This window comes from Bubalus bubalis, chromosome 8 (assembly GCF_019923935.1).
Source record: "Bubalus bubalis isolate 160015118507 breed Murrah chromosome 8, NDDB_SH_1, whole genome shotgun sequence".
Lineage (NCBI taxonomy): Eukaryota > Metazoa > Chordata > Mammalia > Artiodactyla > Bovidae > Bubalus > Bubalus bubalis.
In genome coordinates this window covers 87454547-87480934 of record NC_059164.1, presented here as the reverse complement: position 1 = coordinate 87480934, position 26388 = coordinate 87454547, and the positions used below count along the sequence as shown (strand labels likewise).

The following is a 26388-nucleotide window of genomic DNA, read 5'->3' as shown; positions in this document are numbered from 1 at the left end:
ATTGCTGACTACTGAATGTCATGTCTGGTTATTTGACTTCCACAAAGCATGAAAAAGTTTTTTTTGAGAAGCTAGTACAGGCTTTGCTTCAAACAGAAAGAACCAGATACTGCTGTCTCACACCCACTCGATCCTCAAGTAAGTATCATATTTATCACCCTCCACACCTTCTACCTTATCCAACACTACAGGCTGCTTCCAAGGAGTTTTATCTAAAATCTCATTGGAATCTTCTGGGATGAAAGACTTCCAAAGAAAGAGAAATGACTGTCTCTCATCTACTAGAATCTGAAACACAGAATATGAGCACCCATCCAGTGCCTCTGGTGGAATCCCTGGTCAATCCATCATTAGAACTCAGGCACTCCCAGTGCCCAGATTCAAATTACTAGACTGTCTCCTTCCGAAAACAGCAAATCCTCAGACATCCCTAGCACTCCGTGAGATTACACAACACAGGCCACTGAGGTCAAGTAAGTCTATTTCCTTCTACACATCTTCTCCCCTAAGAAGCCCTTCTTCCTTTTTGATGATCGGGACTTTATCAAGCAATAGCAGATGTGGGGTTTCATGTGCTATGTTATAAAAGATTCCATCTTTTTTTGGAAGTTTCCATACTGTCTCACCCTTATGTACTGATTTTTCAAAAACCTGCATCAAAGCAAGTGTTACCTAAGAATATTTGCTGTACAACATTTACACAATTGTCATATCTTATGCACCATTGACTTATGCCTGGAAACATGTTCTGAGACTATTTAAAATGATTAACCCATATTCTTCAGGAGGTACATGGTTTCAATGAGCTTATGGAATTATTGTAAGCCAGAAATGGAAATAGTATTTAAAGATGACCTACTGAAAAACTAAGCAAACCTCACTCAAATGAGAAGCCATATCTGCTTCTTCCCAACCAGAGTCTCTGTATGGTACAAAACAGAATCCACAGTTACCAAAACAGCTATGATCATCTTGGCAGCATGGAAGATGTCATCAAAACCCTATCATGTTGATTAAACATGATAGTGGTTAAACAGGCACCATGTAGAATGTTTGGCTTCTCCTGAAGCTCAACTGGGGAGAAGCAGCTGTTGCCCTCCCAGATAAAGTGACATATTCTTGGAGAAACAGAGTCCTAATTAGATATAAAATAATCCTCTTACCATCCAGCTCATCCCAAAACAAAAACACTGCGAGAAAATTTCAACATGTAATAAAAAAGAGGTTGAGTCCATCTTGAATATAGTGATTGTCTCAGTTTCATAGAATATATTTTTCTCCTGCTTCACAAGTACCAAAGAACCACTTTCAACCCATACATAGCAGGTGCAGTGAATTCATATCCTTTCATTCAAGTGTTTCTTGAATATATTTACATAAAACGCACTAAAGAAAATGTCAAACTTTGTGTAGTAGAGTTTATTTAATATCTGAGGTATCTTGAGTGTATTTATACAAAAATACAGTAAATATCCAAGTTTTAGTTTATTTAATATCTGAACTATCATATGGTACACTTAAATCTTTAAAAAAAAATCTACTTAGAGTAATATTATAGATAACAATGCATTTTAGCCACAAGTAGGAGAGCAACAGAGGAATCACAAAATCCCATACCCAGAACATTATAGTTCTAATTAAATACATTAGAGTTTAATTTATATGAAAATATATTCTTTAGGGAATAAAAGTGGTTAAAACTATATGTCTAATTATACAGTTTTTTCATACTTATAGCTAGAGCTAAATACAATTTGTATAGCTCATAAACTAGTGAGATAATACTATTGAAAGAATACAATAACTCATGATAAAAATGATTATAAGAAAATCTAAGAATGAATCCAAGTAATTACATAATTAAAGCTATATAACCAATTCAGAGATTCAGAACTATCATTTTACCATGAGGTCACTGATTAATTTTGTCTGGATCTTATATAACATAACAGTCACTCATTCAATGTATTCAACAAGTAATTTTTGCATTCTCTCTATGCTCTAGGGAACGTGTTTGGCCCTAAGAAAACACTGTAAAACACATCAGACATAGACCCTGCCCTCACAGAGCTTACAGTCTAGTGGAGAGACAGATGGGAACATAGGTTTCTATAATACGGCACAAGAAGTGCTGCTCTAGGGCCTCCCATCCCAAAGGAAGGAACACCTAAACTGAGACCTGTAGGATAAGGGGTGGAGGGAGGAAGGAGGAGGCGGAAAGAGGATTCCAGGCAGAAGGAGAAGAACATACAAAGACCCTGAGGGCTAAGAAAATAGAGTCTCTTTTAAAACAGTGGTTCCCAAACCAAAGACCTCAGAGACTTGTTGGGCTAGAATGAAATTTTCACTCATCAATGTGGAAATGAAGACCAAACTGTTAAGTTTTTACAAAGATAAAGTAATTCAATTTTAATAATCGAGTTTAAGGCAGCCCCATTTTCTGGCACTAAAATGGCCCTTCTTTTATGAAATATCCATGATAATAGATTTTATATATGTATATATAAAATAGATGGCCCTATTTTTAAAACAGAAACTAGTGATGTATAGGTAGCCTAGTTGGTAAAGAATCTGCCTGCAGTGTACGAGACCCAGATTCTATCCCTGGGTTGGGAAGATCCCCTGGAGAAGGAAATGGTAACCTACTCCAGTATTCTTACCTGAAAAACCTCATGGACAGAGGAGCCTGGTGGGCCAAAGTCCATGGGATTGCCAGAGTCGGACATGACTTAGCAACTAAACCACCACCACAGTGATGTATAAAATCACTGTTCAAAGCATTAACTTATCAGGGGCATTTAACATGTTTAAAGAGATGGCACAAGGGAAATACCAAGAGATAAGGCTAAGAGGAAGGCAGGGAGTTGGAGCGGATGGAGAACTTTGGACTTTATCCCAAGAGCAGTGGGAATGATTTTAAGCAGGGGAGTGAAACTTGCTTACATTTGTAAAAGATCACTCTGGGATGTTATGTGTAGAACATGGGTTAGATGAGGCAAGACAGCAGAGAGAAAGATCAGTTTGGCAGCACTGCAATATCCCAGGAAGAAAGGAGATAAGAGCTGGTATTCAGGCTGAATCAGTGAGACTGAGTAGAAGAAGATGACTTCATGAAATAAACTTGGATAAGGAAAATGGGATGGTCAAGTTTTATGTCCAAGCTTTTGACTTGGGAAACTGAATCAATAATTGGGTTAATGAGAGTCCCTTGGACTGCAAGGAGATCAAACCAGTCAATTCTAAAGGAAATCAGTCCTGAATATACATTGGAAGGACTGATGCTGAAGCTGAAGCTCCAATACTTTGGCCACCTGATGCAAAGAACTGACTCACTTGAAAAGACCCTGGTGCTGGGCAAGATTGAAGGCAGGAGGAGAAGGGGACGACAGAGGATGAGATGGTTGGATGGCATCACCGACTCAATGGACATGAGTTTGAGCAAGCTCTGGGAGCTGGTGCAGGACAGGGAAGCCTGGCGTGCTGCAGTCCATGGGGTCACAAAGAGTCAGGTATGACTGAGCGACTGAATAATTGAGCTAGAGATAGTAAGAGGAGGAGGCTCTTTTTGTGTGTGTGTGTGGAGGAAGACAGCACGTTTGCTTTAGGATATGTTGAATTTGAGGATTCTTTGTATTCAAAAGTCCTTTAGGCCAATTGTCTACACAGGTCTCATGTGCATGAGAGAAAAAGTTGAACTTCAGATATAAATTTTACAGTCAAAAAACATGTAGGTTGTAAATAAAACCATGGGTATGGATGAAATTTCCTGTTGAACATAGCATTAAAAAAAAGGGCTTAAGATATGTTATTAAAGAGTTGGTAGGAGATGCACAGCATAGAAAGAAGCCAGAGACAGAGTGGTTAGAGGGGTTGGAAGAGGGCCAAGAGAGCAAGATACCTGGAAAACCAAGGGAAGACCATTTCCTGGAGGCAGACTAGGTAATAGTGTCAGATGCTGCAGCAATCAGTTGCAAAGACTGGAGGATGCTCACGGAAAGCAGCAACAAACAAGTTGATAAGGACCTTGGGAAGGGCAGTGGAGGGAGTAGAAGCCAGATGACAATGAGGGCGTCTGCAGAGACAGGGAGGAGCTCTTTTATACAGTGTGGCAATAAGAGAAAGGACAGAATTTGCCAGCAACTGGGGTTTGAGAAAGTGATTCTTTGTTTTACAAACAAAGGAGAGACTTGCTCATGGATACTGTAGGAGCCACTTGATAGGAGAGTTTGAAGACTTGTTGCAAGCGAAGATAATAGAAATGCAAATGCAAAATATTGACTCGCTTTAAAAAAATCACAATGTAAAGTTCTTTAAAGATGTGAAATATGGTGTTCCCCAAAGAACCCAGGATCCAGTTATAAAATTGTCAATGGATTTAAATATATGTCAGGATGTAACATGATTCCAAGAAATTCTCTGAGGGAATCTCATTTAAACATTTTTAAAGTCACATTTAAAAATATTATTTTAAATTATGGCAATTTAAGCTCTTGTCCATAGAGGTCATACTCTTTAAATAATATGTATCTTTGAATAGTTGGTGGTAGAGAGAGCTTCTCCATCAAGGTTGGCTGGCAGAGCCGCTGCAGCCCCATCAGTCTTCGAATTTTTAACCGACATAAATGCTTTAATGAGCATGGATTCTCTAAAGTGAATGGGAAAAACAAGCAAAAAATAAAAACAATATGAATGAAACTATAAGATACAGACTGTTTTAGAACAATACTAAGTGTCATTCTAAAAAACAAGCATGCACATATTAGTAACTGGTGACTAAGTAAAATTCAAATTGCAATTAAGCATTCCACACCATTCCTCTAGAATACAAGCTCCATGGAGGTAGGCATTTAGTGTGCCTCTGTGTCAAAAAGAGAGCTTGACTTCTAGGGAGTGTTCAACTAGAATATGCTTTTTGTTTTTGTTTTTAACCTCGCCATGTGACATGGGGGATCTTCCTCCCTTGGGGATCAGACTCCCTGCAGTGGGAGCATGGAGTGGAATCTTAATCACTGGACCATCAGGGAAGTACAGAATATGTTAAATGAATGAATGGACTTGATTAAAGAAAGCAAATGCTCATATCTCCTACTATTTATTTTTTAGAACTGAGTATTTTAGAGATATATTCCTTCGCTTCTGTTCTCTCCTACCATCTTTCTGATGAATAGTTGTCTGTGAAACATCTGATACAACTGATTCCATATGTCCATGATTCAATCTTAGGTTTGGTTCAGTGTATGACACCTAAAAACTTTATATTTTTCAAAAAATCTGCTAATGTTCAAATAACTGATGTTAGTCTTTGTTTTCAACTCTTACTTTATCTCTAGTAACTTTATCTTTAGTATAATTACAGTACCAAAATATTAATCCAGCAACAGAAGTGAGTGAAAAGGCAGCATTGCCACAGGCTTAGAGGTAAGCTCTGGACTCAGTCGGCTTGGATTAAAATCATGTCTCTGCCACTTAAATAGTATTTGTGTTATCCTGGACAAGTTCCTTAACCCCTATGATCTCAGCATTCTCACCTGGGAAATGTGGATAACAATGGGACTTACCTCATAGGGCTGTTTAAATATGGAACAAATTAATTCATGTAAAGCATTAGAAAAGTGTTTGGTACATTGTAATCATTTGTGAAAGATCACTCAATTCAATAATCAAAGAGATCACATTTCTTGTTATATTTGCAATTACAAATACTCAAATTATTTTGAAAAAATTAAGACTGTTTTTCAAAAACTATTGAGGCAAAGTTATCATTACTAAAATAGACAGAATAAACCCATCTTTAAAAAAATTTATTTTTTCCTCTAACAAAAACTCTGCCCTACATATACCTGGAGAAATCCTGACATCCAGCGGTTAACTATACTCATAGCAGTCAACTGACCACACTCGAGTCGCAATGATGTGTCTGAAACAACTAGAAAACTTTCTGGTCTTATTCTTACTTGGATTTCTTTTCTAAAGTCACAAAAATTTGTCATTCTTTTCCAGTACAAACACATGGACAATGTATTACTAGTTAGAAGCAAAATTTGTTCTATGACAGGAAGTACAGTAGTATTGGAGAAAGAGCCTGTGTTTAAATGAGATGGACTAGAGTTCAAATCCTTGTTTTGCTATTTTTCTGTCTGTAACTTTGGGAAATAATTTATATAAGCCTTATGGTTTTTTCCTTTACAATCTCCAAAATATTTTAACTCTTTCATTGTAAAATATAGATAAAGCAACTGTACATATAGTTTCTTAAGTGTTTATCAGGTGAACATCTGCAAACCTCTCCTAGGTCATGAATAGAACTTCCCCAGTCATCCCAGAATTCCCTCCACAATCCGTCCAAACTTCATTCCCTGTAAGAAACTACTCTTCAGACTTTTATAGTAATCACTTTCTTTACAGCTTCATTATCTTCATGTGCTATCCCTAAACTGTAGTATTGACAGTATTTTTTTTTTTAGTTTGATGCGTTCTTTTTAATTCTTTTAATCTGTTGGTCCTTCTCTCCATCCCCTTCTCTTTCTTTCAGTTAATCTTTAAGATTCAAAATGCTGTCTTCATCTGTCCTGCTTGATTTTGACTTCACTCCTAAGGTGGGCTTTTGTTCAGAAGGGTAACTAGCTTCAAGAATTTATAGAGTTCAGGCTATTATGTAAATCCCCTTTAGCCTTAGTTTTTAATTTTTAAAAATTAGCAATGATAATACCTAACTCTTCAAGCTGTGGGGGTTCATGACATGCTTACATACACATTTCAGATACTTCATATAACCTTACCATGTAATAAAAATAACATAAAAATACTAATAATTTAGTCTTTAAAATAGGTAAATTTACTAAGTGTTTTAAATGCTGTAGGCATTATGCTAAACACCTTACATGTGACATCTCTTTAAATTCCCACAACAACCTTAAGAGGTAAATACTATGCAAGCCCATTCTGCAGTGGGAAAACCTTGATAAAAAAAGAATAAGTAACCATCCTCAAAGTCACACAACCAGTATGACTATCTTGGTTTTCTTATAGGAAATTAAATATTAAAAAAATCCCCTTCCCTGAATGAAACAAAAATGATAGAATAAATTGTTGCTTGTTTCCATGAAAATATCAGCCCTGAATGACCTATGCACCATGTGGCTCAGCAATGCTATACCAGGGCAAGAACAATGCTGCATCCTATTTCAGACCTATCTGACCCCAGAGGTCAATTTCTAAGCTTCATCATTCACTAGATTCTCTGAGATTCCTGTTTTAGTTGCCAAAAAGTCTATTCTAGCATAGAACTCTTTCCAGTGGAAGAGCCATGTGAGGAAAACCCAAGCTTACCACCTAATGTGTGTTCAGCTGAACTAACACTTTTTCTAGCCAATCAAATCTCCACTGTTTTTGCCAACTTCCGTCTCTTGCTACCATGGTCAGAACAGTCCAAGTTCAGATTATATACTTTAATGTATGAGACTCTGATTGAAACTAAGTGCTTAGATGAACATTTCTTTTTATAGAACTTTATATCTAACAAATATGGTATGTAAATCAGGTAAACATTTCAATTTCATCTTTTTGACTATAAAATATCTACTAATTTGTATAAAATTTGCTTGATCTTAAAGAATGGGATGTTGTGGTTTTGTTATACCATTGAAGATTGATTTAGGTGTATTAAGAGTGCCAGAATATTTAAATATATTGTCAGGTTCTAGGATGCTTCTTTAGCCTCCATGAAATTGTCCAAGTAGGTTTTGAAAGTACATTTTTCCAAACTCATATTTTGAAAGAGAAAACATTCCCAATTTATAATTTTTTTTTCTGTTTTTTATATGTATTTGGGGGTGATTTTAGATGTATTTTATTGAAACTTTTATAATATGACTCACTTTTATGATTATAACTAAGCTTTAACCTAGAAAATACAAAATGGCCTGCCTGTAAAACATACTTTTAATAGTAGGAATTTGTCAGTAAAGACCCAGAGAGACTAGATCAAAAAGGATATTTTAATTCATTCCATTCATTCATTTATTTAGTATTGAGTATCTACTGCTTATGAGGCATTATGCTAAGCCCTGAGAGTACAAAAATAAACAAAACGGATCCCTGCCTACATGGAGAATCCTATACTTTATGATATTATAGAAGTTAACTTTTAAAAAGTGGGTTCTATTCAGAATGTTAATACAGTTATGGTATTGTTCATTATACAATTAAACAGTTGGAAAGTGTCAAGAAAAAGCAAAAAGTATCTTCTATCAGAGGAACTATTAAGGATGATTTGAGAAAACAGATAAATCTGAATATAAGGTAGCACTGAAAAGGTATCAAAACTGACATTAAGAAATTTTTCCTATATACATTCTCCATAAAAAATTTTGTAGGAAAAACTTTTGCTTTTACCTAGTATTTGACGGATTTCTGGCCATTCTCTCTGTACTTCTAGTGCAGATTTCAGTTTAGCACACAGAGGGATATAATCCATGTAATCTATTAATACACGAATAACACTGCCTACCAAGTGCTTCATCCAGGGGACTGTAATAAACTCACAGAACTGAGAGAAGTAATAAAATTGAAGTTAGTAGCACTTTTAATATACTATATTCATAAACAATTTTGTTCTCACAAATTACTACCTTTGCCTTTTTACATGAAATAAAAGTACCCTTCTTGTTATGAACCAAAAAAGCAAAGTAAATGATTTGTTTGTTTCTGTGAAACAATGAGCCCTGAAGCATGCGTGGCTCTGATGTGACAGTACCCAGCATAATGTGGAAAAACGATGCTATTTTCCATGATTCTTCTTACCGTGTTTCTAGCCCCCAGATTCCACCAAATAAGCATGAGTTACTAATTGCATACATTTTCCAAATTATTCAACATTTGGTTTCCAATTCAAGAAAACTATACTTTGGGGGGCCTAGTTTTATGCTTATTTCCCCATCTCATTGCAAACAAAAACACAAGAAGAAGAAAAATATAAAAGTTGGAGTTTGTTTTTCTTTTCTTGGAATATCCCTAAATGAGCAAAATTATGATGCTGACCCAATACGAAGAAGAGAAGGGTGTAACTCACCGGGTTATCTTTTATGACACAAGATGTCCATCCCGGCAGTACCTCTTCCTCTATCTCCGACCACACAAACGAGTTTCCAAAGATGTCCCCATGCATGCATTCAAAGCACATCTCCACCTGATAGCCATTATTCAGCAACAGCCTGAGCATTACCTCGTCATTTAGGGCATACTGTATGGCACTGGGGAAACGAGTGTCATTCACATGCATGAAGTAACAATTGACATTAGCTCCATGGGCAAGAAGCAGCCGGACAATTTCATGATTATTGGCCCTCACTGCCACCAGTAGACAGTTGAGGGGATCTAGGTTTGGGTCTGCACCTGCAGCCAGGAGGATTTCTGTGCAAAGGATATCATTATTGCAAACAGCAAAATAGAGCGCAGTCTTCCGTTCGTCATCATAGCTCTCAGAAATGTGGTCAGCAAGCAGGCTATTGACATCAAAGCCATTTTCAATAAGCAGTTCTAGGCACTGTGCATTTTGTCCATCTGCTGCTGAGTGAATTGGTGTTAGCCCACTTTTCTGGATTGCATGTTTGGATGTTACTGGAATAAGATATTTCAGTGCACTAAAAAAAAAAAAAAGAATCAAATATCCACATGGCAGGAAGAAAATTAAGAAATGAAATAAACCAGCTTCTGTGCTGGACAAGTGAACACAATTTGATTAGCTTCCTTTATTTTCTCTAGATAACCTTACACAAAGATATTCAGTCTTTGTCCATAGACTTAGTACTATCCAGTATAGTTTTGATTTAGCTTCCCAGTCTAAATATTCCTGGGGAACCTACTAGATCTTAAATATTTGGTTCTAGAATTGTGATTCCTCAGGAACCCTCCCCATTTTTCAATTCTTCTCTGAACAACATATTATCTATAATCAACCAGGGCTACTTAATGAAGAATATATAACAGAAAAGTAGGTCCATTCAATGTCACAGATGAATGCTTCATACTGTTGACTTAATTAGAACCATGGAGTAACAGGAATTTAGAGCTGGAAGTCACCTTGGGCATCACTGAGTCCAACCCTTTTATTACCAGCAGAGCCATACGAAGGCTTGAGAAGCGAAATGACTTGTCCAAGGTCACACAGATGCAGAAGAGTAATGACTAGAATTTAGGCCTCTTGAATTCTTATTTGTTATTCCGCTTCACTGCTCCATGAACAATCTATGCTTTAATATTGTCCATGTATATCCTCTCTACTTACTTGAACTTGAATTATTAGCAACAAGAAGGGTCTTTATTGTTCCATCAATCTTACATGAGTTCAATTGAGATAACTAACCACAGCTTGTATTACTAAGAACCTGTGACGAATAGCTGTGAATTTCACACTTGACTGATGAATTGGACATGTATGAGAGCCACAGGCAAGGAGAACTTGATCTCTTGTGCCTAATTCAGAGCTACCAGGTGTGAATTTATGAACACTGGGAGTAAATCCAGGTAAACTTTAACAACATGTCACTTCGCATCAATTACTTGTCATTAGCCACTTAACTTAGCCAACGTCACCACTGAAAGTGATGAAGCCTAATGATTTCAAAGTTTTTGAATTTATGACATACATTTAATTGCCAAAAACCATCCTTTCAAGGTGGGTAGTTTATTAAGATTATAGATTTCTATTGATGTGTTGGTTGTGGCACATTTTGTGATTTTAAAATATATCTGACCATTTTATTAAAGAAACCTAAATTTATAATGATACCTTTCTATTCAAGGATATATTTTACATTATAATATCTTTTTATGTTGATAAAAATTGGAGTATTACAAATTTCAATCCTTTGCCAAGGGCAAAATTTTTAGAAGCCCTGTAGCCTTCTGTTAAACAGATTTTTTTTTAAAAAGGCACATTTGGGTGGCATGTGCAGAAGTCTCACTTATAACTTTCTTCTAAAGGAAAATATCTTTTCATTTGACAAGCAGTATAAATTCAATGTGGAAATTTTTTAAGGTATAAGAATATAAAAAGAAGGGGAAAATCAAACAAACACATAGATATACAAAACTTGTGAACATTTTGCCTTTTTCTTTTTGGATGTTAAGAGACATATTTAAGATTATGCCATATATACAAGTTTGTGTTTTCAACTTGAAGTGATCACGCTATGGTTTATTACTCACAGGTAATGTCCCTCATAGGCAGCTCGGTGTATAGGAAGGTGCCCTGCTCTGTTAGGTATGTTTCCACTTCCTCCATATTCCAGCAGGAGGGAGATGCAGTCAGGATTGCCCCCTCCTGCTGCCTCAAACAACACCGATGCACCGTCATCCGCCAAAGCAAGCACGTCACCTCCTGGCGGTACAAGGCATGCAGCAGGGTGATCACCGGGCAGACGTCAAGATCATCTCCTTAAAAATAACCTGTTGTTTCCTTTCTGATTAGGACTTAAAAATACAGAATTAAGAACATCTGTGTTCTTAGCCTTTTCAATAAACAATCATGAAGCATGTTTCATTCTATTAGGAAATCTTTCCCTCACTGACATCTGAGAAATCAAGTCAATTTTCATGATAGGAAAATGCTCCCTAAAAAAGGTTTAGTTAGACTTTTAAAGACAACAGTTAATGCTCTGTCTCATTTCAACAAATCTTTATTAACTGTCTTCTATGTGCAAACACCATGCATGATCCAGCAGAAGATCCTAAGATGAATAAGCCTGACTATCTTAAATGGCTCAGAGGGAGAATGACACAAAATATCATCAAAGAACACAAATTGTGTAATATTCAAATGTCATGAGGACCAGAAGGCATGATGTAGGGGAAAGCGGTCTGTTTGAATTATGGCTTTGTTGCTGACTGTGAGAGTCTGGGGCAAGCTACTTACTTCCATGAACTTCCAACTCCTTATCTGTAAACTACAGTAATATAGCTTATTTCATATGGCTTATTTGATAATTAAATGAGTTGCACTGTGGGGGAATTTCAAAAATATTAGTCTTTTCCCTACAGAGGATCCTTGAGAATAATGTGGTCCTAGGCAACCCACTCCAACACTCTTGCCTGGAAAGTCCCATGGGCGGAGGAGCCTGGTAGGCTGCAGTCCACAGGGTGGCGAGGAGTCGGACATGACTGAGCGACTTCACTTTCACTTTTCACTTTCATGCATTGGAGAAGGAAATGGCAACCCACTCCAATGTTCTTGCCTGGAGAATCCCAGGGATGGGGGAGCCTGGTGGGCTGCCTTCTATGGGGTTGCACAGAGTCGGACACAACTGAAGCGACTTAGCAGCAGCAGCAGAGATAGCCATCAGGGCCGGGCACTCAGATTTGCAGGTCCCCATGCATAGGATTCAAGTGAGCTGTGCAATAGGGGCCTATTGTGGGGCTTATTGAGGGATGGGGTAAAAATCTGATGCCCAGATACATTCAGGAGAGGAAGACGAGGCAGTGAGAGATGGAGAAAAGGAGATCTGAGAGGCAGGAGAAACACTGTGCTTGTGCTCAGTCACTCAGTCATGTCCAACTCTGCAACCCCACGGATGGTAGCCCACCAGGCTCCTCTGTCCATGGGATTTCCCAGGCAAGAATGCTGGAGAGGGTTGCCATTTTCTCCTCCAGGGGATCTTCTGACCCAGGGATCGAACTTGTGTTTCCTGCATTGGCAAGCAGATTCCTTACCACTGAGCCACCTGGGAAGCCCATGAGAAACATCAGCAGCGTGTAATTCCTTTCCACGTACCTTTGTGGATCAGATGTTCCAACACATCACAGTGACCATACTCGGCCGCAACACCTAACGGGGTCACTCCAAATCCGTCTTTTAGGTGGACATTGCCTCCATTGTTTAGTAGCAGAGCTATGATGTCTTTGTGGCCTTGTTTGGCTGCTTCATGCATTGCTGACCATCGCTTCACACAGGCCTGGTCAAGACTGGTGTTGTGTTTAAGCAGAGCAGACACCATGTCATAGGAGCCTCTCTTAACAGCTTGAAGATGATTTTTAAAAAGAACAGTCAACAGGAGGCATATAACATAAATCCCTTACATGGCACTACACTAATTACCAGATTTACTATCAAGAGAGATATTAGTGACACCTTTTCTTGTATTTTCCATACCCCTCTGTTTCTCATAACTGGTTTCTCTCAAGGAATGTAAGCATATAAGATGATACTGCCTTTTCTTTAAGACCCTGACCTGAGGAGGGGTAAGAGTTTCGTGGAAAACAGGATGCATGTCACTGAGTTAGGATACTCTGTGTACTCTTTCTAAACTTCCACTTCATCGCCGAGATGAAAATAAGATCAACTTTTGTATCAGTTAAATAATTAAATAATATATGTAAAATGCTTAGTATACAGTAGGAGCTCAATAAATGATAACCATTATTATTATTATGATTTCCTCCCTTCTAGGATCATGGAGCCACCTGTGTAGATAATGTTTATCAAGTTTTTCTCCCTCTAGAGAGAGTTTTTTCCCACCAAAGTAGGAAATATTAAATGAACATTTCTTTCCCATACTCTTATGAGATGTTAGCAATAGGAATGTTTAGAATCCAGGTAGGTCAGTTGTTCTTCTTACAGGTGAAGTACACGACAGCTGATGTACTATGTTTTCTGAGGTTCAATAAATCAGATGTCTCTCTCCTTCTTTTCTTTTTCTAGTAGCTGAAATTACACTGTTAAGTCTTTTTCTCTTTCTGATTGTTAATGGATTCTCCCAGGTTAGATATAAATACTTCTCTAAGGTGTCATGCATTTTCCTCTTATCAGTATGTAAAATCTTAATAAGAAAAACAGCAGGATGAAGGTTACTCTCTAACACTTATTCATTTGTTCATTCTTTCATTCAGTTAATATGTGCTGGCTATATGTAAATGTTAGTCATTCAGTCGTGTCTGACTCTTTGTGACCCCGTAGACTGTAGCCCACTAGGCTCCTCTGTCCATGGGGGTTCTCCAGGCAAGGATACTGGAGTGGGTAGCCATGCCTTCCTCCAGGGAATCTTTCTATCCCAGGGATTGAACCCAGGTCTCCTGCATTGCAGGCAGATTCTTTACTGTCTGAGTCACTTGTTAGGTACAGCAGGCAGCAGGAAAAAGACAGACATGGTTCTCACTTGGGGAATTTGAAGCCTGGGGAGTGAAGGCGATACTGCTTTCTGTTTGAATAAAGATTCAAAGACTGGGCCTTTGCTGGGAAAGACAGAAGGGGATATGGGGGCACACGGAACGTCTTGGGCAGGTAAGAAGCTGAAGGTGGAAAGGCTCTGAGGCCAAGGCAAGAGAAATGGCTCCAAAAGGCAGAAAAGGAGGATGAGGACAAATTGTCTATTTCACTAGGAGGCAAGCAAGCCTTCACTGCAGCAATTTCAGTTTTTCTCCTGCTCACCGTCTGAAGCAGAATCTGTTGACAAGTGCCTTTCTCTGAATCACCCACCTGCCACTGGCAGCTCTAATTACAGTGAATTACCTCATCCTAGCTGGTGGTCTTGCGAAGCAAACATCGGTAACTTAAATGAAATAAGAGGTAATGTGCCCTCATTTATCTTCTTGCTCCTATTCCATTTTTTCTAATTAGAAAAAAAATGTAATAAAATAATGAATCTCTTCTTTTATGATCTGTTTTCCTTTTGTCTGACTCAGGGAACATGTTGATTAGAGATACTAGCCTTTCTTCAAGAAAATAACAGCATATATAAGCCATATTAAACTTGAAATAACTAAAAAAAATAAAACTTTACTTGTAGTTCAGCTTTTGGAACTAAAAATATATTTTATTTCTCATAGAAATAATAATGAAAATCGTGGGGAACCCCTCTTCCAAGCTAAACCATGAAGACATCCTTAACCAATAATTGGCTAAAATACTGAAAACTAACAAGGTACAGTATGTGCGTAATGTAACTAAGTAAAATACAAATTAAATAATTTATGAAGTAAAGAATACATTTCACATAATATATGTATCGTTATATGCTTAGAGGAGAGCAAGCCTCAGCTGAAGAGTTAAGGAATTTAAGGAGGTATTTTGCATAAGTTATAGGCACTTTTGAACACCTTATAGTTTGCTGGCACTTTCTTTCTTTAAAAAAAATTTTGTAATTTTCTTTCTGGATATATGTGTTTTGCCCATCCAGTTCCAGTTTAGTTGCTCAGTCATGTCCTACTCTTCATGAGTTTTGCCCATATAATTTACTTAATATCTTCAGTGATAATCTGACTCATATGACGTACCAATAGAGATTTTCTTCTGCAGTACCTAGAGAAGGATTGGAAGACTGAGAGAGGAGATGGAGTAAAGAGGATATATACCGATTTGTGAGAAAGAAAATGAAGTAAAATTAACTGAGCTGTGAATGGCACCATATTCTGGGAAAGTGGAAAGCAGAGGAGCTGAGCTGTTGTACCAGACATTTCCCTTGGCTTCCTCTGCACGCTGGGACCCTCTGGTCAGGACAATCATGTGACTGTCCTACTGGAGGAAGGTGACACCAAGTTTAGAGCGATGGGCTGAGAAGGAGTCTGTGTGCAAAAAACACTTAATAACTATAAGATCATCACAAATCAGATATCTACACTCACTTCTGAATTGTTGTGTGAGAGAGGAATGAACTTCTTTCTTTTCGAAGTCATTGCAGTTTGTTTTATGTATCTGTGTTTGTTTGCTGGTTTTGTTATGGAAGCTTTACCTGTACCCTGACTATAATAATTAGTTTTTCCAATTTAATCTGAATTGGAGAAGGCTAAAAGCTGCCACATAGGGCATGAGTAAAGAAGAAATCAGAGCAGAACGCTCCCAAGATGTGATAACACTATTCATTTTAACATTTATGGGCAGGGGCAAAGGCCTGTTGTTGATCTCCTCTATGTCCCTTGAGTCACAACTATTTCTTTGGAAGTTTCACAGATTCCACTGCTCTCTTATTTCCCCAATTTACTTTGGATATACACCTTTGTTATAGCATTTATTAACACTTGTTTTCTATTTCGATCATATCTAGGGTCTCACTAGATTCTTTGAAAGATGATCATTCCATTTGTACTGTGCTATTCAGCATAGAATCTGGTTTACTGTGACTTCTAGACTGGTTCCAAATCAGGAAAGGAGTACGTCAAGGCTGTATATTGTCACCCTGCTTATTTAACTTATATAAAGAGAACATCATGAGAAACGTTGGGCTGGAGGAAGCACAAGCTGGAATCAAGATTGCTGGGAGAAATATCAGTAACCTCAGATATGCAGATGACACCACTCTTATGGCAGAAAGTGAAGAAGAACTAAAGAGCCTCTTGATGAAACTGAAAGAGGAAAGTGAAAAAGTTGGCTTAAAGCTCAACATTCAGAAAAATAAGATCATGGCATCCAGTCCCATCACTTCATGGCAAATAAATGGGGAAATAGTGGAAACAATGGATGACTTTATTTTTCTGGACTCCAAAATCACTGCAGATGGTGACTGCAGCCATGAAATTAAAAGACGCTTACTCCTTGGAAGGAAGTTTATGACCAACATAGACAGCATATTAAAAAGCAGAGACATTACTTTGTCAACAAAGGCCCCATCTAGTCAAGGCTATGGTTTTTCCATTAGTCATATGAGAGTTGGATTATAAAGAAAGCTGAGTGCTGAAGAATTGATGCTTTTGAACTGTGGTGTTGGAGAAAACTCTTGAGAGTCCCTTGGACTGCAAGGAGATCCAACCAGTCCATCCTAAAGGAGATCAGTTCTGGGTGTTCACTGGAAGGACTGATGCTGAAGCTGAAACTCCAATACTTTGGCCACCTGCTGTGAAGAGCTGACTCACCTGAAAAGACCATGATGCTGGGAAAGATTGAGGGCAGGAGAAGGGGATGACAGAGGAATAGATGGCTGGATGGCATCACCAACTCAAGGGACACGAGTTTGGGTCAACTCTGGGAGTCGGTGATGAACAGGAAGGCCTGGCGTGCTGCAATCCATGGGGTCGCAAACAGTCGGACACAACTGAGCGACTGAACTGAACTGAACTAGATGAATGTTGGGTGCATTGATGTTGCTGAATTAATGTTGTCAACTGTAAATATTTTACTGATGTTTGAATTATCTAAGTTTTCTGTTAACAATATTCATGCTGTTCTTAAAATTCTAGAGATTTCCCTGTGGACAGGCACTGGGGTAGTGTTGACTCACTGTGACCACAGCTCACGATGCTTTATTGGCTTCCTCTGCGATCTCTGAATATTCATAAGGACTGATGCTGAAGCTGAAACTCCAATACTTTGGCTACCTGATGCGAAGAACTGACTCATTTGAAAAGACCCTGATTCTGGGAAAGATTTAAGGCAGGAGGAGAAGGGGATGACAGAGGATGAGATGGTTGGATGCCATCACCAACTCAATGGACATGAGTTTGAGTAACCTCTGGGAGTTGGTGATGGACAGGGAGGCCTGGTGTGCTGCAGTCCATAGGGTTGCAAAGAGTTGGGCATGACTGGGCAACTTAACTGAACTGAATGGCTGGAATGCCTGGTGAACAATCTCAGGGCTGCTTCCCCTCCTCCTGCCACACGTGCATTATTTCATAACATCTCTCCTCTCCTGAGCATCTACCATGTGGCAGAAGTTTACATATTAATATTTTTCTCTATTGATTTTATTGACTATGCAAAAGCCTTTGACTGTGTAGATCACAACAAACTGTGGAAAATTCTTAAAGAGATGGGAATACCAGACCACCTGATCTGCCTCCTGAGAAACCTGTATGCAAGTCAGAAACAACAGTTAGAATTGGACATGGAATAATAGACTGGTTCCAAATTGGGAAAGGAGTATGTCAAGGCTGTATATTGTCACCCTACTTATTTAACTTATATGCAGAGTACATCATGAAAAATGCCAGGCTGGATGAAGTACAATCTGGAATCAAGATTGCTGGGAGAAATTAAATAACCTCAGATATGCATATGACACCACCCTTATGGTTGAAAGTGAAGAAGAACTAAAAAGCCTCTTGATCAAAGTGAAAGATGAGAGTGAGAAAGTCGGCTTAAAACTCAACATTCAGAAAACTAAGATCATGGCATCTGGTCCCATCACTTCATGACAAATAGATGGGAAAACAATGGAAATGGTGAGAGACTTAATTTTTAGAGGTCCAAAATCACTGCAGGTGGTGACTGTAGCCATGAAATTAAAACAGACTTGCTCCTTGGAAGAAAAGTTATGACAAATCTAGACAGCATATTAAAAAGCAGAGACATTACTTTGCCAACAAAAGTCTGTATAGTCAAAACTATGGCTTTTCCAGTAGTCATGTATGGATGTGAGAGTTGGACTATAAAGAAAGCTGAGCATTGAAGAAGTGATGCTTTTAAACTGTGGTGTTAGAGAAGACTCTTGAGAGTCCCTTGGACTTCAAGGAGATCCAACCAGTTTATCTTAAAGGAAATCAGCCCTGAATATTCATTGAAATGACTGATGCTGAAGCTCCAATACTTTGGCCATCTGATGTGAAGAACTGACTCATTTGAAAAGACCCAGATGCTGGGAAAGATTGAAGGCAGGAGGAGAAGGGGACGACAGAGAATGAGATGGTTGAATGGCATTACTGACTCAATGGACGTGAGTTTGAGCAAGCTCCGGGAGTTGGTGATGGACAGGGAAGCCTGGCATGCTGCAGTCCATGGGGTCGCAAACAGTCAGACAGAACTGAGCGACTGAACTGAATGGAACTGAAGTGATTTTTCTCTAATTTTTTTTGTAAATCAATTAATTTATTTTAATTGGAGGCTAATTACAATATTTTAGCGGTTTTTCCATACATTCACATGAATTGCCATGGATGTACATGTGTCCCCCATCCTGAACCCCCCTCCTATCTCCCTCCCCATCTCATCCCTCAGGGTCTTCCCAGTGCACCGGCCCTGAGTGCCCTGTCTCATGCATCAAACCTGGACTAGCAATCTATTTCACATATATATGTGAAATACACATATACATATTACATACACATATACATTTAGGTAATATACATGTTTCAGTGCTATTCTCTCAAATCATCCCACCCTCGCCTTCTCCCACAGAGTCCAAAAGTCTGTTCTTTACATCTGTGTCTTTTTCGCTGTCTTGCATATAGGGTCATCATTACCATCTTTCTAAATTCCATATATATGCATTAATATACTGTTTTGATGTTTTCCATTCTGACTTACTTCACTCTGTATAATAGGCTAATTCTGCATGGTGGATGTTGTATTTCCATTTTACACATGAGGAAGCTGAGACCCATAACTGCAGTCTCACAGCTAGAATTAACATTCACATGACAATACTGAATTGTATACTTGAAAGTTGTTAAGAGAGTAGATCTTAAAAGTTTGCAAAACAAAGTTTGCTACACAAGAAAAAACAGTGTGTAACTATGTGAAGTGAGGCAGGTTACCTAGGCTTTCTGTTGTAATCATTTCATAGTAATGCATACATCAAATCATGCTGTATACCTTAAACTAGTACCATGTTATATGTCAATTACCTTTCAATAAAATGGAAGAAAAATAAATACAAGTATCTCAGATGCCAAAACCCTAATTCTTACTCCATACCTATGTCCCTGAGAGAAAGAAAGATTACCTGTGGTCATCTATAGTTAATCTCATCTCACTCTGCTACTGCAAATAGACTTGCCAATTCTTATTGGTCAACAAACAGCAGGATATACAAGCCTGAGAAGAAGCTGTGTATAGATAAACAACATCTTCATGCTTACAATCATTCCTTTGATGTGTCACAGTGGTGACCCCAAGGACACACTTGTGTGCTCAGAATCTGCTGGATCTCCTGCCTTCAAATTTGGTTTCATCATTCTGCTCTGTACCTCATGTCTCTCTCTGGAGTCCCCTTTCTGCCTCTTTGATTAAGCTACAGATCACACATGCAATATCCCTTACAGGCTGGACCCCATTTAGAAACTATTGCTTCAAAACTGGCACTCCTGGGCTCATAAAACTCCTCATTAGAGGAGTTTCTGATTAACTGGTACTGATTAACTGGTGCTGAAAGAGCTTTCACATTTCACCTCCTGGTGGGACAAGAAAACAAAATCATATGGCAAGTGAGATGGGGGTTAGGAAAGGACGTCAGAGAGTGGAAACAGATGAGGTCACATAATTTTAGCCAATACACAGTGGTTTCCATTAAATACTGAATAAATATTATTTGTCTCAAATTATAAAAGTTCTAGGAAAAATAGGTCATTTACCAAGCAGAAGGGGCGTCTCTCCTTTGTCATTTTTGGTGTTTGGCCACACTCCTTTCTCTAGTAAAGTTCTTACATTTTCCACCAGACCAGCTTTGACTGCCAAAGTCAAAGGTGTTTCTCCATCAGACGTCTTGAACTCCCAGAGCGTCTTATAAGATGCTGAGATACGAAAGCATGTGGAAAATTAAAAGTCTTTATTTAAAGGATGTCATATAGAACAGAATGATGCAATATCATCTACACTAGATTGGACAAAGTCAATTGACGAAAAAGAGAAGACTAAAAAGAGAAATGATTAAAGTCTAGGAAATGATGGTGAGTAGAAATAGATGAGCATGGGCTTGCTAATCAAGTTGACAGCTAGCAAACCAACATCTGTGTTTCAAGGTGTTTTTTACAAAAAAAGATAATGGGTTGTGACTTCTCACTTCTTAATAAATTATAAACAACTTCCCTAATCCTTTGTATTATTATTTAAATTGAACCTGAAATTGTTTTTTGTCAAATGAAGTCTGTGCCTGTGGGAATGAGAAATATTTGAATCAATGATGTATCCTATCAGAATATGTTACAAAAGAAATACCATGCTTAACATCATCTTCTATATCTGTCTATCTATCCTATCTGTCTATTTTTAACTTTTTGTAGCTGGCTGACTAGCTGGATAGTTAATTACCCAGTAGCTATCATTATCTCTTACAACAGCACTAGGAAGCAACATTGAAGGTTGAAAAGAAGGGCATTCTCAAAGCGTTTTACAAGATGCTGGGATGTGAAAAACACTGTTGGAACGTAGAAATTATTAATAATATTTAACCCTGGGTAGATATACCACAACAGTTATTCATGTTTGCATGATGAAAAAAGTAATGTAATATAAGGACAAATAATGTAAGTATTTCTTATACAAAATAATACTCTTTTGGAAACTATTAACTCAGTTCAAGATGAAAGTTTACAACTGACTTTGAAAAGCACAATATTTTATATTTAAATCAATTAATTAATGGTGTATATAAACTTTTAGGTGATAATCACATCTTCCCACCAAACTGGGTCATATTTTTAGAAAGATGTAAAGGGTAAACCCTGAACTCCACAAAATAGGCTAATTTTGTACTCAGTTTAAAGCATGAGTACTATCTTTTCCAAATTGCAAATCACCTTTTATTCTACTTTTTATTTTTGCTTATTATGTTCATTGGGAATACTCCAGAACATCTGCATTTGGGCTTCAGTTTGGTTAAGGGCATTCTACATTTTCTTACCATCCAAGACAACTTCAAGTATCTGCTGAATGGGTTGAACAACAGCTTCATGCAATGGAAACCATCCTTTTTCATCAGCTTCATCCAAAGCATATTTATATTTCACATACTCCTGGAGCTCAAGAATGTGACCTAAAATAAACACATGAGCTGATAAAAAATCTCTCAGCCAGATGGAATCTCCAGTCCATTCTACTGTAGGTGATAAATCCATTTACCTTGCTGTATGGCCTCCACAAGCTTTCTGTTCTGATCGCTTAGTGGTACAAATCTACCAGGGAAAGAAATACAAGCCATATTTGTATTCATGATATAAAGGAACCAAAACATTTATTTAGTTTTTGCACATGCGTTTAATAATCAGGATCTTCAAGAAATGCACACAACTGATGTTATCTACTTGAAAAATGTAAATGTCTAAAAGTCAGATACAGAGCATGTTTATGATACACTGGACCTATGAACATTAGGGAAGATGGAAAAGTAGAAGGTTAAAACATTGTCTTTGAAATTAATTGTAGGCAATGAAAAAGGGGTAAATAATTGGAGTCAGAGACAGAAGAGCTGCTTTCAGATGTTGTGATTTTGTGATCCTGAGGAGGCCAGCAGCCTCTCTGGATGGTGGTTCCTGCATCAGTAAAATGAGAAGATTATATAGGAAGATCTCTAAGGTTTCTCCCAACTTTAAAAATTCTATGCTCAATAAAGGTTTCTTGCTTTGAATTTAATAATGGATAATTAATGGTTGCTTATTTGGGAGCATATGCTGTACGTTGCATGTTAATCTTTAATCAACTGTGAAAACTAGTGAAAAATAGGCTGAGCATTTACTGAACAAATTCCAATCACTGACCCAGGAGGTCATTGTCAACCCTCATGGAAACTCTCTGATGTGTGTTTATTCAAAGGTGACTAGGTATTGAATAACAAATTGATTTAACTCTATTAAAGCAGAAACATCCACTGGTATTCCAGGGTTGTGAATGCCTTCCTGGGAGATAAGGGAAGAGTGAAAGAGACCAGAAATATAAATGTTAACATGTCTGTTTTTTAAAAGCTCAAAAACAATCATTTTCTAGCACTAAATCTTTTCAAAATCACTACTAATTTCAGAATACAGGATTCTAAATACTATAATCGAATTTAAAGGTAAATTAAAGTTTAGTTTTGTCAGAAGTATAATGTGGCTGCTCAAAAACAAAAATTTACTTTGGCAGTTTTAGATGTATAACTCTTGCCAACACAAAACACTAATTTCATGTATAAACTTAACTGCTGTCACTTTAACAGTAGATAATTAAATAAAAATTCTGGTTTATATATCACTTTGCTATATATTATAAAAGCCTTCAACTCTTTTCCCACTCATTAAGCTTATAGGCAGGTGAGTTAGCATTATTCTTCATATTTTAAAGATGCAAAATGGAATATATTACTTATAAAGGTTGCCTGAGTCAGTAACACAACAGGTTCTGTATATGTATCTATACGTTAGTCATATAAACAGTGTTTACAATTTCATTCACATTCTTTACTGTCCTTTTTGATTCTATATGAATTGAGGAAATAGGCAATCCTATACAACCAAATGAACTGGGAATTTCCTATCTAGGTAGTCTCATACTTCACAGGAGATGGGAATTTGTAGAATCAGATGGCTAAACCTGTGCACAGCAGTTCTTGTAAAGGTATTGAATTTCCTGCCACAAAAAAAGGTAGAGGGGTCTGGAAATATCATTCATTTTATCTTACAAAAAATTAATGCCATGAAGTTTAGTTGAGGATCATCAATTTGAATGTTACCTTTCAGGATAAAATACAGTCTTGCTGGCTTCAATAGATTCTTGAATACTGAGCTGAACATCATAACTTGTAAGATGATCTTCATCAGGGTCATCATTAGCATCCATGACGGGATATAATTTTAAAGCAGGAAATTTCTTATTATCAGTAAAAGCCACAGAACAGCATATAGAGTCAACATGAAAGAGGCAAAATGAAAAATACATTCATCTTTCCTCATTTAAAAAGATACAGAGGTAGTTAACATTTAATTTATATTATATACATATAAAATGCCCATTCTAACTTTTGAAACCTTTGATTACCTGCCCTTTAAGTGTCAGCGTTTTCTGATTTTTCACTTTCTTTTGAGTAATGACTATAGTTGGGCTTAGAATGACTTTTTCTACATTCTGACTTACACTAATTTGGCCCATCATTTCCTCAAGACATTACTCTACATGACACATTAGAAGTTTAAAACTCCTAGAAGACAGACAAAGGAAGGAGTAAAGAAAAATTAGCCTTTCTTTTTGCTGTTTTGTTGCTAAATTGTGTCCAATTCTTTTTGGATCCTATGGACTGTAGGCCACCAGGCTTCTCTGTCCCTAGGACTTCCCTGGAGGAATATTGGAGTGGGTTGCCATTTCCTTCTCCAGGGGATCTTCCCAACCCAAGGATGGAAACTGTGTCTCCTGCATTGGTAGGTGGATTCTTTACCACTGAGCAACTTGGGAAGTCCTTCACATTCTTTACTTTTTCTATATTCTCTGCCCTCTGTGTGTGCTTTTTCACTGATTTAGTTCTTTCTACTCCCAAAGTGGTTTGAGTTGACTGCCTTGAATTGCAGTTATTTTTGTATTTGCGTTCAACTCCTTCTACAAAAACATATACTCTTTGAGGTGAGGGGCTTGATGTGACTCATCTCTGCATCACCTACAACTCTAGAAGGTGCTTGGCATAAGGAAGCATCCCAGCGAACATCTGTTGAATTAAAGTTGAGAGAATGGAACATCACAAACATAGTGACATAGCTCTGCCCTCAGGAAGTTTGATGGTGTACATGGAGAAGACACAAAGGTAACTTTAAATAGAAGGGACTGACAACTTTCAGCCCTGTTCTCCCTGAGAAAACACTGTCTAGTCTCACAATGACAGAGAAGGCAATGGCACCCCACTCCAGTACTCTTGCCTGGAAAATCCCATGGACGGAGGATCCTGGTAGGCTGCAGTCCATGGGGTCGCTAAGAGTCGGACACGACTGAGCGACTTCACTTTCACTTTTCACTTTCATGCATTGGAGAAGGAAATGGCAACCCACTCCAGTGCTCTTGCCTGGAGAATCTCAGGGACGGGGGAGCCTGGTGGGCTGCCGTCTATGGGGTCACACAGAGTCGGACATGACTGAAGCAACTTAGTAGCAGCAGCAGCAGTCTCACAATGAAGTGAACAGCTTTCAGAAGTCCAGAACTTTAATACAGGAGAGGATAAAAATGGCCTTACGCGCTTGAAGAACTTCCTTACTGACCAGATGGGTTTGATAGATCATGTGGCTCTCTGGATGCTCCCAGAAATCCACATTTATGAACTTGGGCTACCTGTGTTCCTGGTTGTAGAAAGATCCTTTCTCACACCTTGGCAGAAGGGCATCCCTAATGCAGTTAGGGATGCTGAAGTGCTAATGTAAGGGAGTGGTAAGGACCTGCTTTATCCAGTGAGGTTTAAATGTGGGGACTGGCAAATATGAAGCCGAATTAAAACTGACTTCTTGCTTTTGAAGAAAACAGTCAAAACAGAAGAACTTCTGGACTGACTTATTTAATTTATTGATGGCTGTTTCAGTTTCAACCAAATCAGAGCCGCCACGAATGGGAGTGCAGGTTGCACACTGCACAAGTGCTCCTGGCTGATAAAATCCAGCCAAACCTCCCCCACATGAGCTGTGCCCGCTGGCAGGCCGCTATGCACACGCCAAGGAAGCAGCATTTTTCTTCATTTGCACCAAAGGGCTTACAGCCTGTGGGGTTCCCGAACTCGGTCGAGCATTTTTTAACACCAGAAAGTCAAACAAAAAGTGGCCAAGTTATTTAGTATTTTAGATAAAAAACAAGGAGAAACAGACATGACATCTTTTACCAACTAGTCTTCAATCCTCTCCCAAAGTGGAAGGACCTCAGAATTTGGTTACTCTCCTTCAGGAAGAATAGGGATACCATACCCATGATATTCATGAAATTTTATGCAGCTACTATTTGGTTCACATTTTCTTTTGTCTTGTTTTACAGCGAAAGTTCTAAGGTCTGACTGGGTCTCAGCATCATTTGAACAGTTAAAATTTGGGTCATTTTAACTCCATGGCCAGACCAGAGATCAGCCCTCCTATAGATTCCCCATTTCTTCCCTAGCACTGTGCTATTACAAACCACTGCTATTGACTGGCCCAGCTCCTCTGAAGACAAACAGAAAAATGTAGCTTATTTCTCATTGCCTATTTTCTTTCAGATATCAAACTAGAGGAGTATGTGTCTCCCATTACAGTTGGATCAATTGCTTTACCTTATAAAGAGAGTTTAGTAAGTATACACATCAAGATAGTTCTAACAGCTGCTGCGTGCTAAGTTGCTCCATCATGTCTGACTCTCTGTGACCCCATGAACTGTAGCCCACCAGGCTACAGGTGGCTCCTCTTTCCATGGGATTCTCCAGGCAAGAATACTGGAGTGGGTTTCCTTCCCCAGGGGATCTTCCTGACCCAGGGATTGAACCCATGTCTCTTACTGGCATTGGAACACGTCATCTCTGCATTGGCAACCAGATTCTTGACCACTAGCGCCACCTGGGAAGCCAGTTCTACAGCTGGCTGATAATCACAGGAAATTATTTTGAGCCATTGAACTTTTCAAGCCAAAATGTATCATCTATGCAAAATTTTACATTGTCCAGTGTGTTATTAAGGGGGGAAAGTCACAAATAGTATTCTGTGAGCAATTTCCAAAACACAGTTGATTCTTGCTTTGCCTCTTCTTGTTGTTCAAGCCTTAAGGACAGCTCTATACATGCTGACAGT

The 26388-nt window shown here is 38.2% G+C and overlaps 1 protein-coding gene across 1 annotated transcript in view; it reads right to left on the bottom strand.

The window, feature by feature from the left end:
- Positions 1-3605: 3605 nt before the first annotated feature.
- The window catches only part of ASB15 (ankyrin repeat and SOCS box containing 15), a 34644-nt gene continuing 11861 nt past the window's right edge, over positions 3606-26388 (bottom strand). The window contains exons 3-11 of the mRNA XM_006060580.4: positions 23343-23479; positions 21758-21810; positions 21540-21671; positions 20272-20430; positions 12770-13015; positions 11209-11380; positions 9071-9641; positions 8395-8548; positions 3606-4645 (exon numbers count right to left, since the gene is read on the bottom strand). Coding sequence (XP_006060642.3) covers positions 4473-4645; positions 8395-8548; positions 9071-9641; positions 11209-11380; positions 12770-13015; positions 20272-20430; positions 21540-21671; positions 21758-21810; positions 23343-23449 — 1767 coding nt within the window. The 5' untranslated portion in view covers positions 23450-23479 and the 3' untranslated portion in view covers positions 3606-4472. The remainder of the gene's footprint in view (positions 4646-8394; positions 8549-9070; positions 9642-11208; positions 11381-12769; positions 13016-20271; positions 20431-21539; positions 21672-21757; positions 21811-23342; positions 23480-26388) is intronic.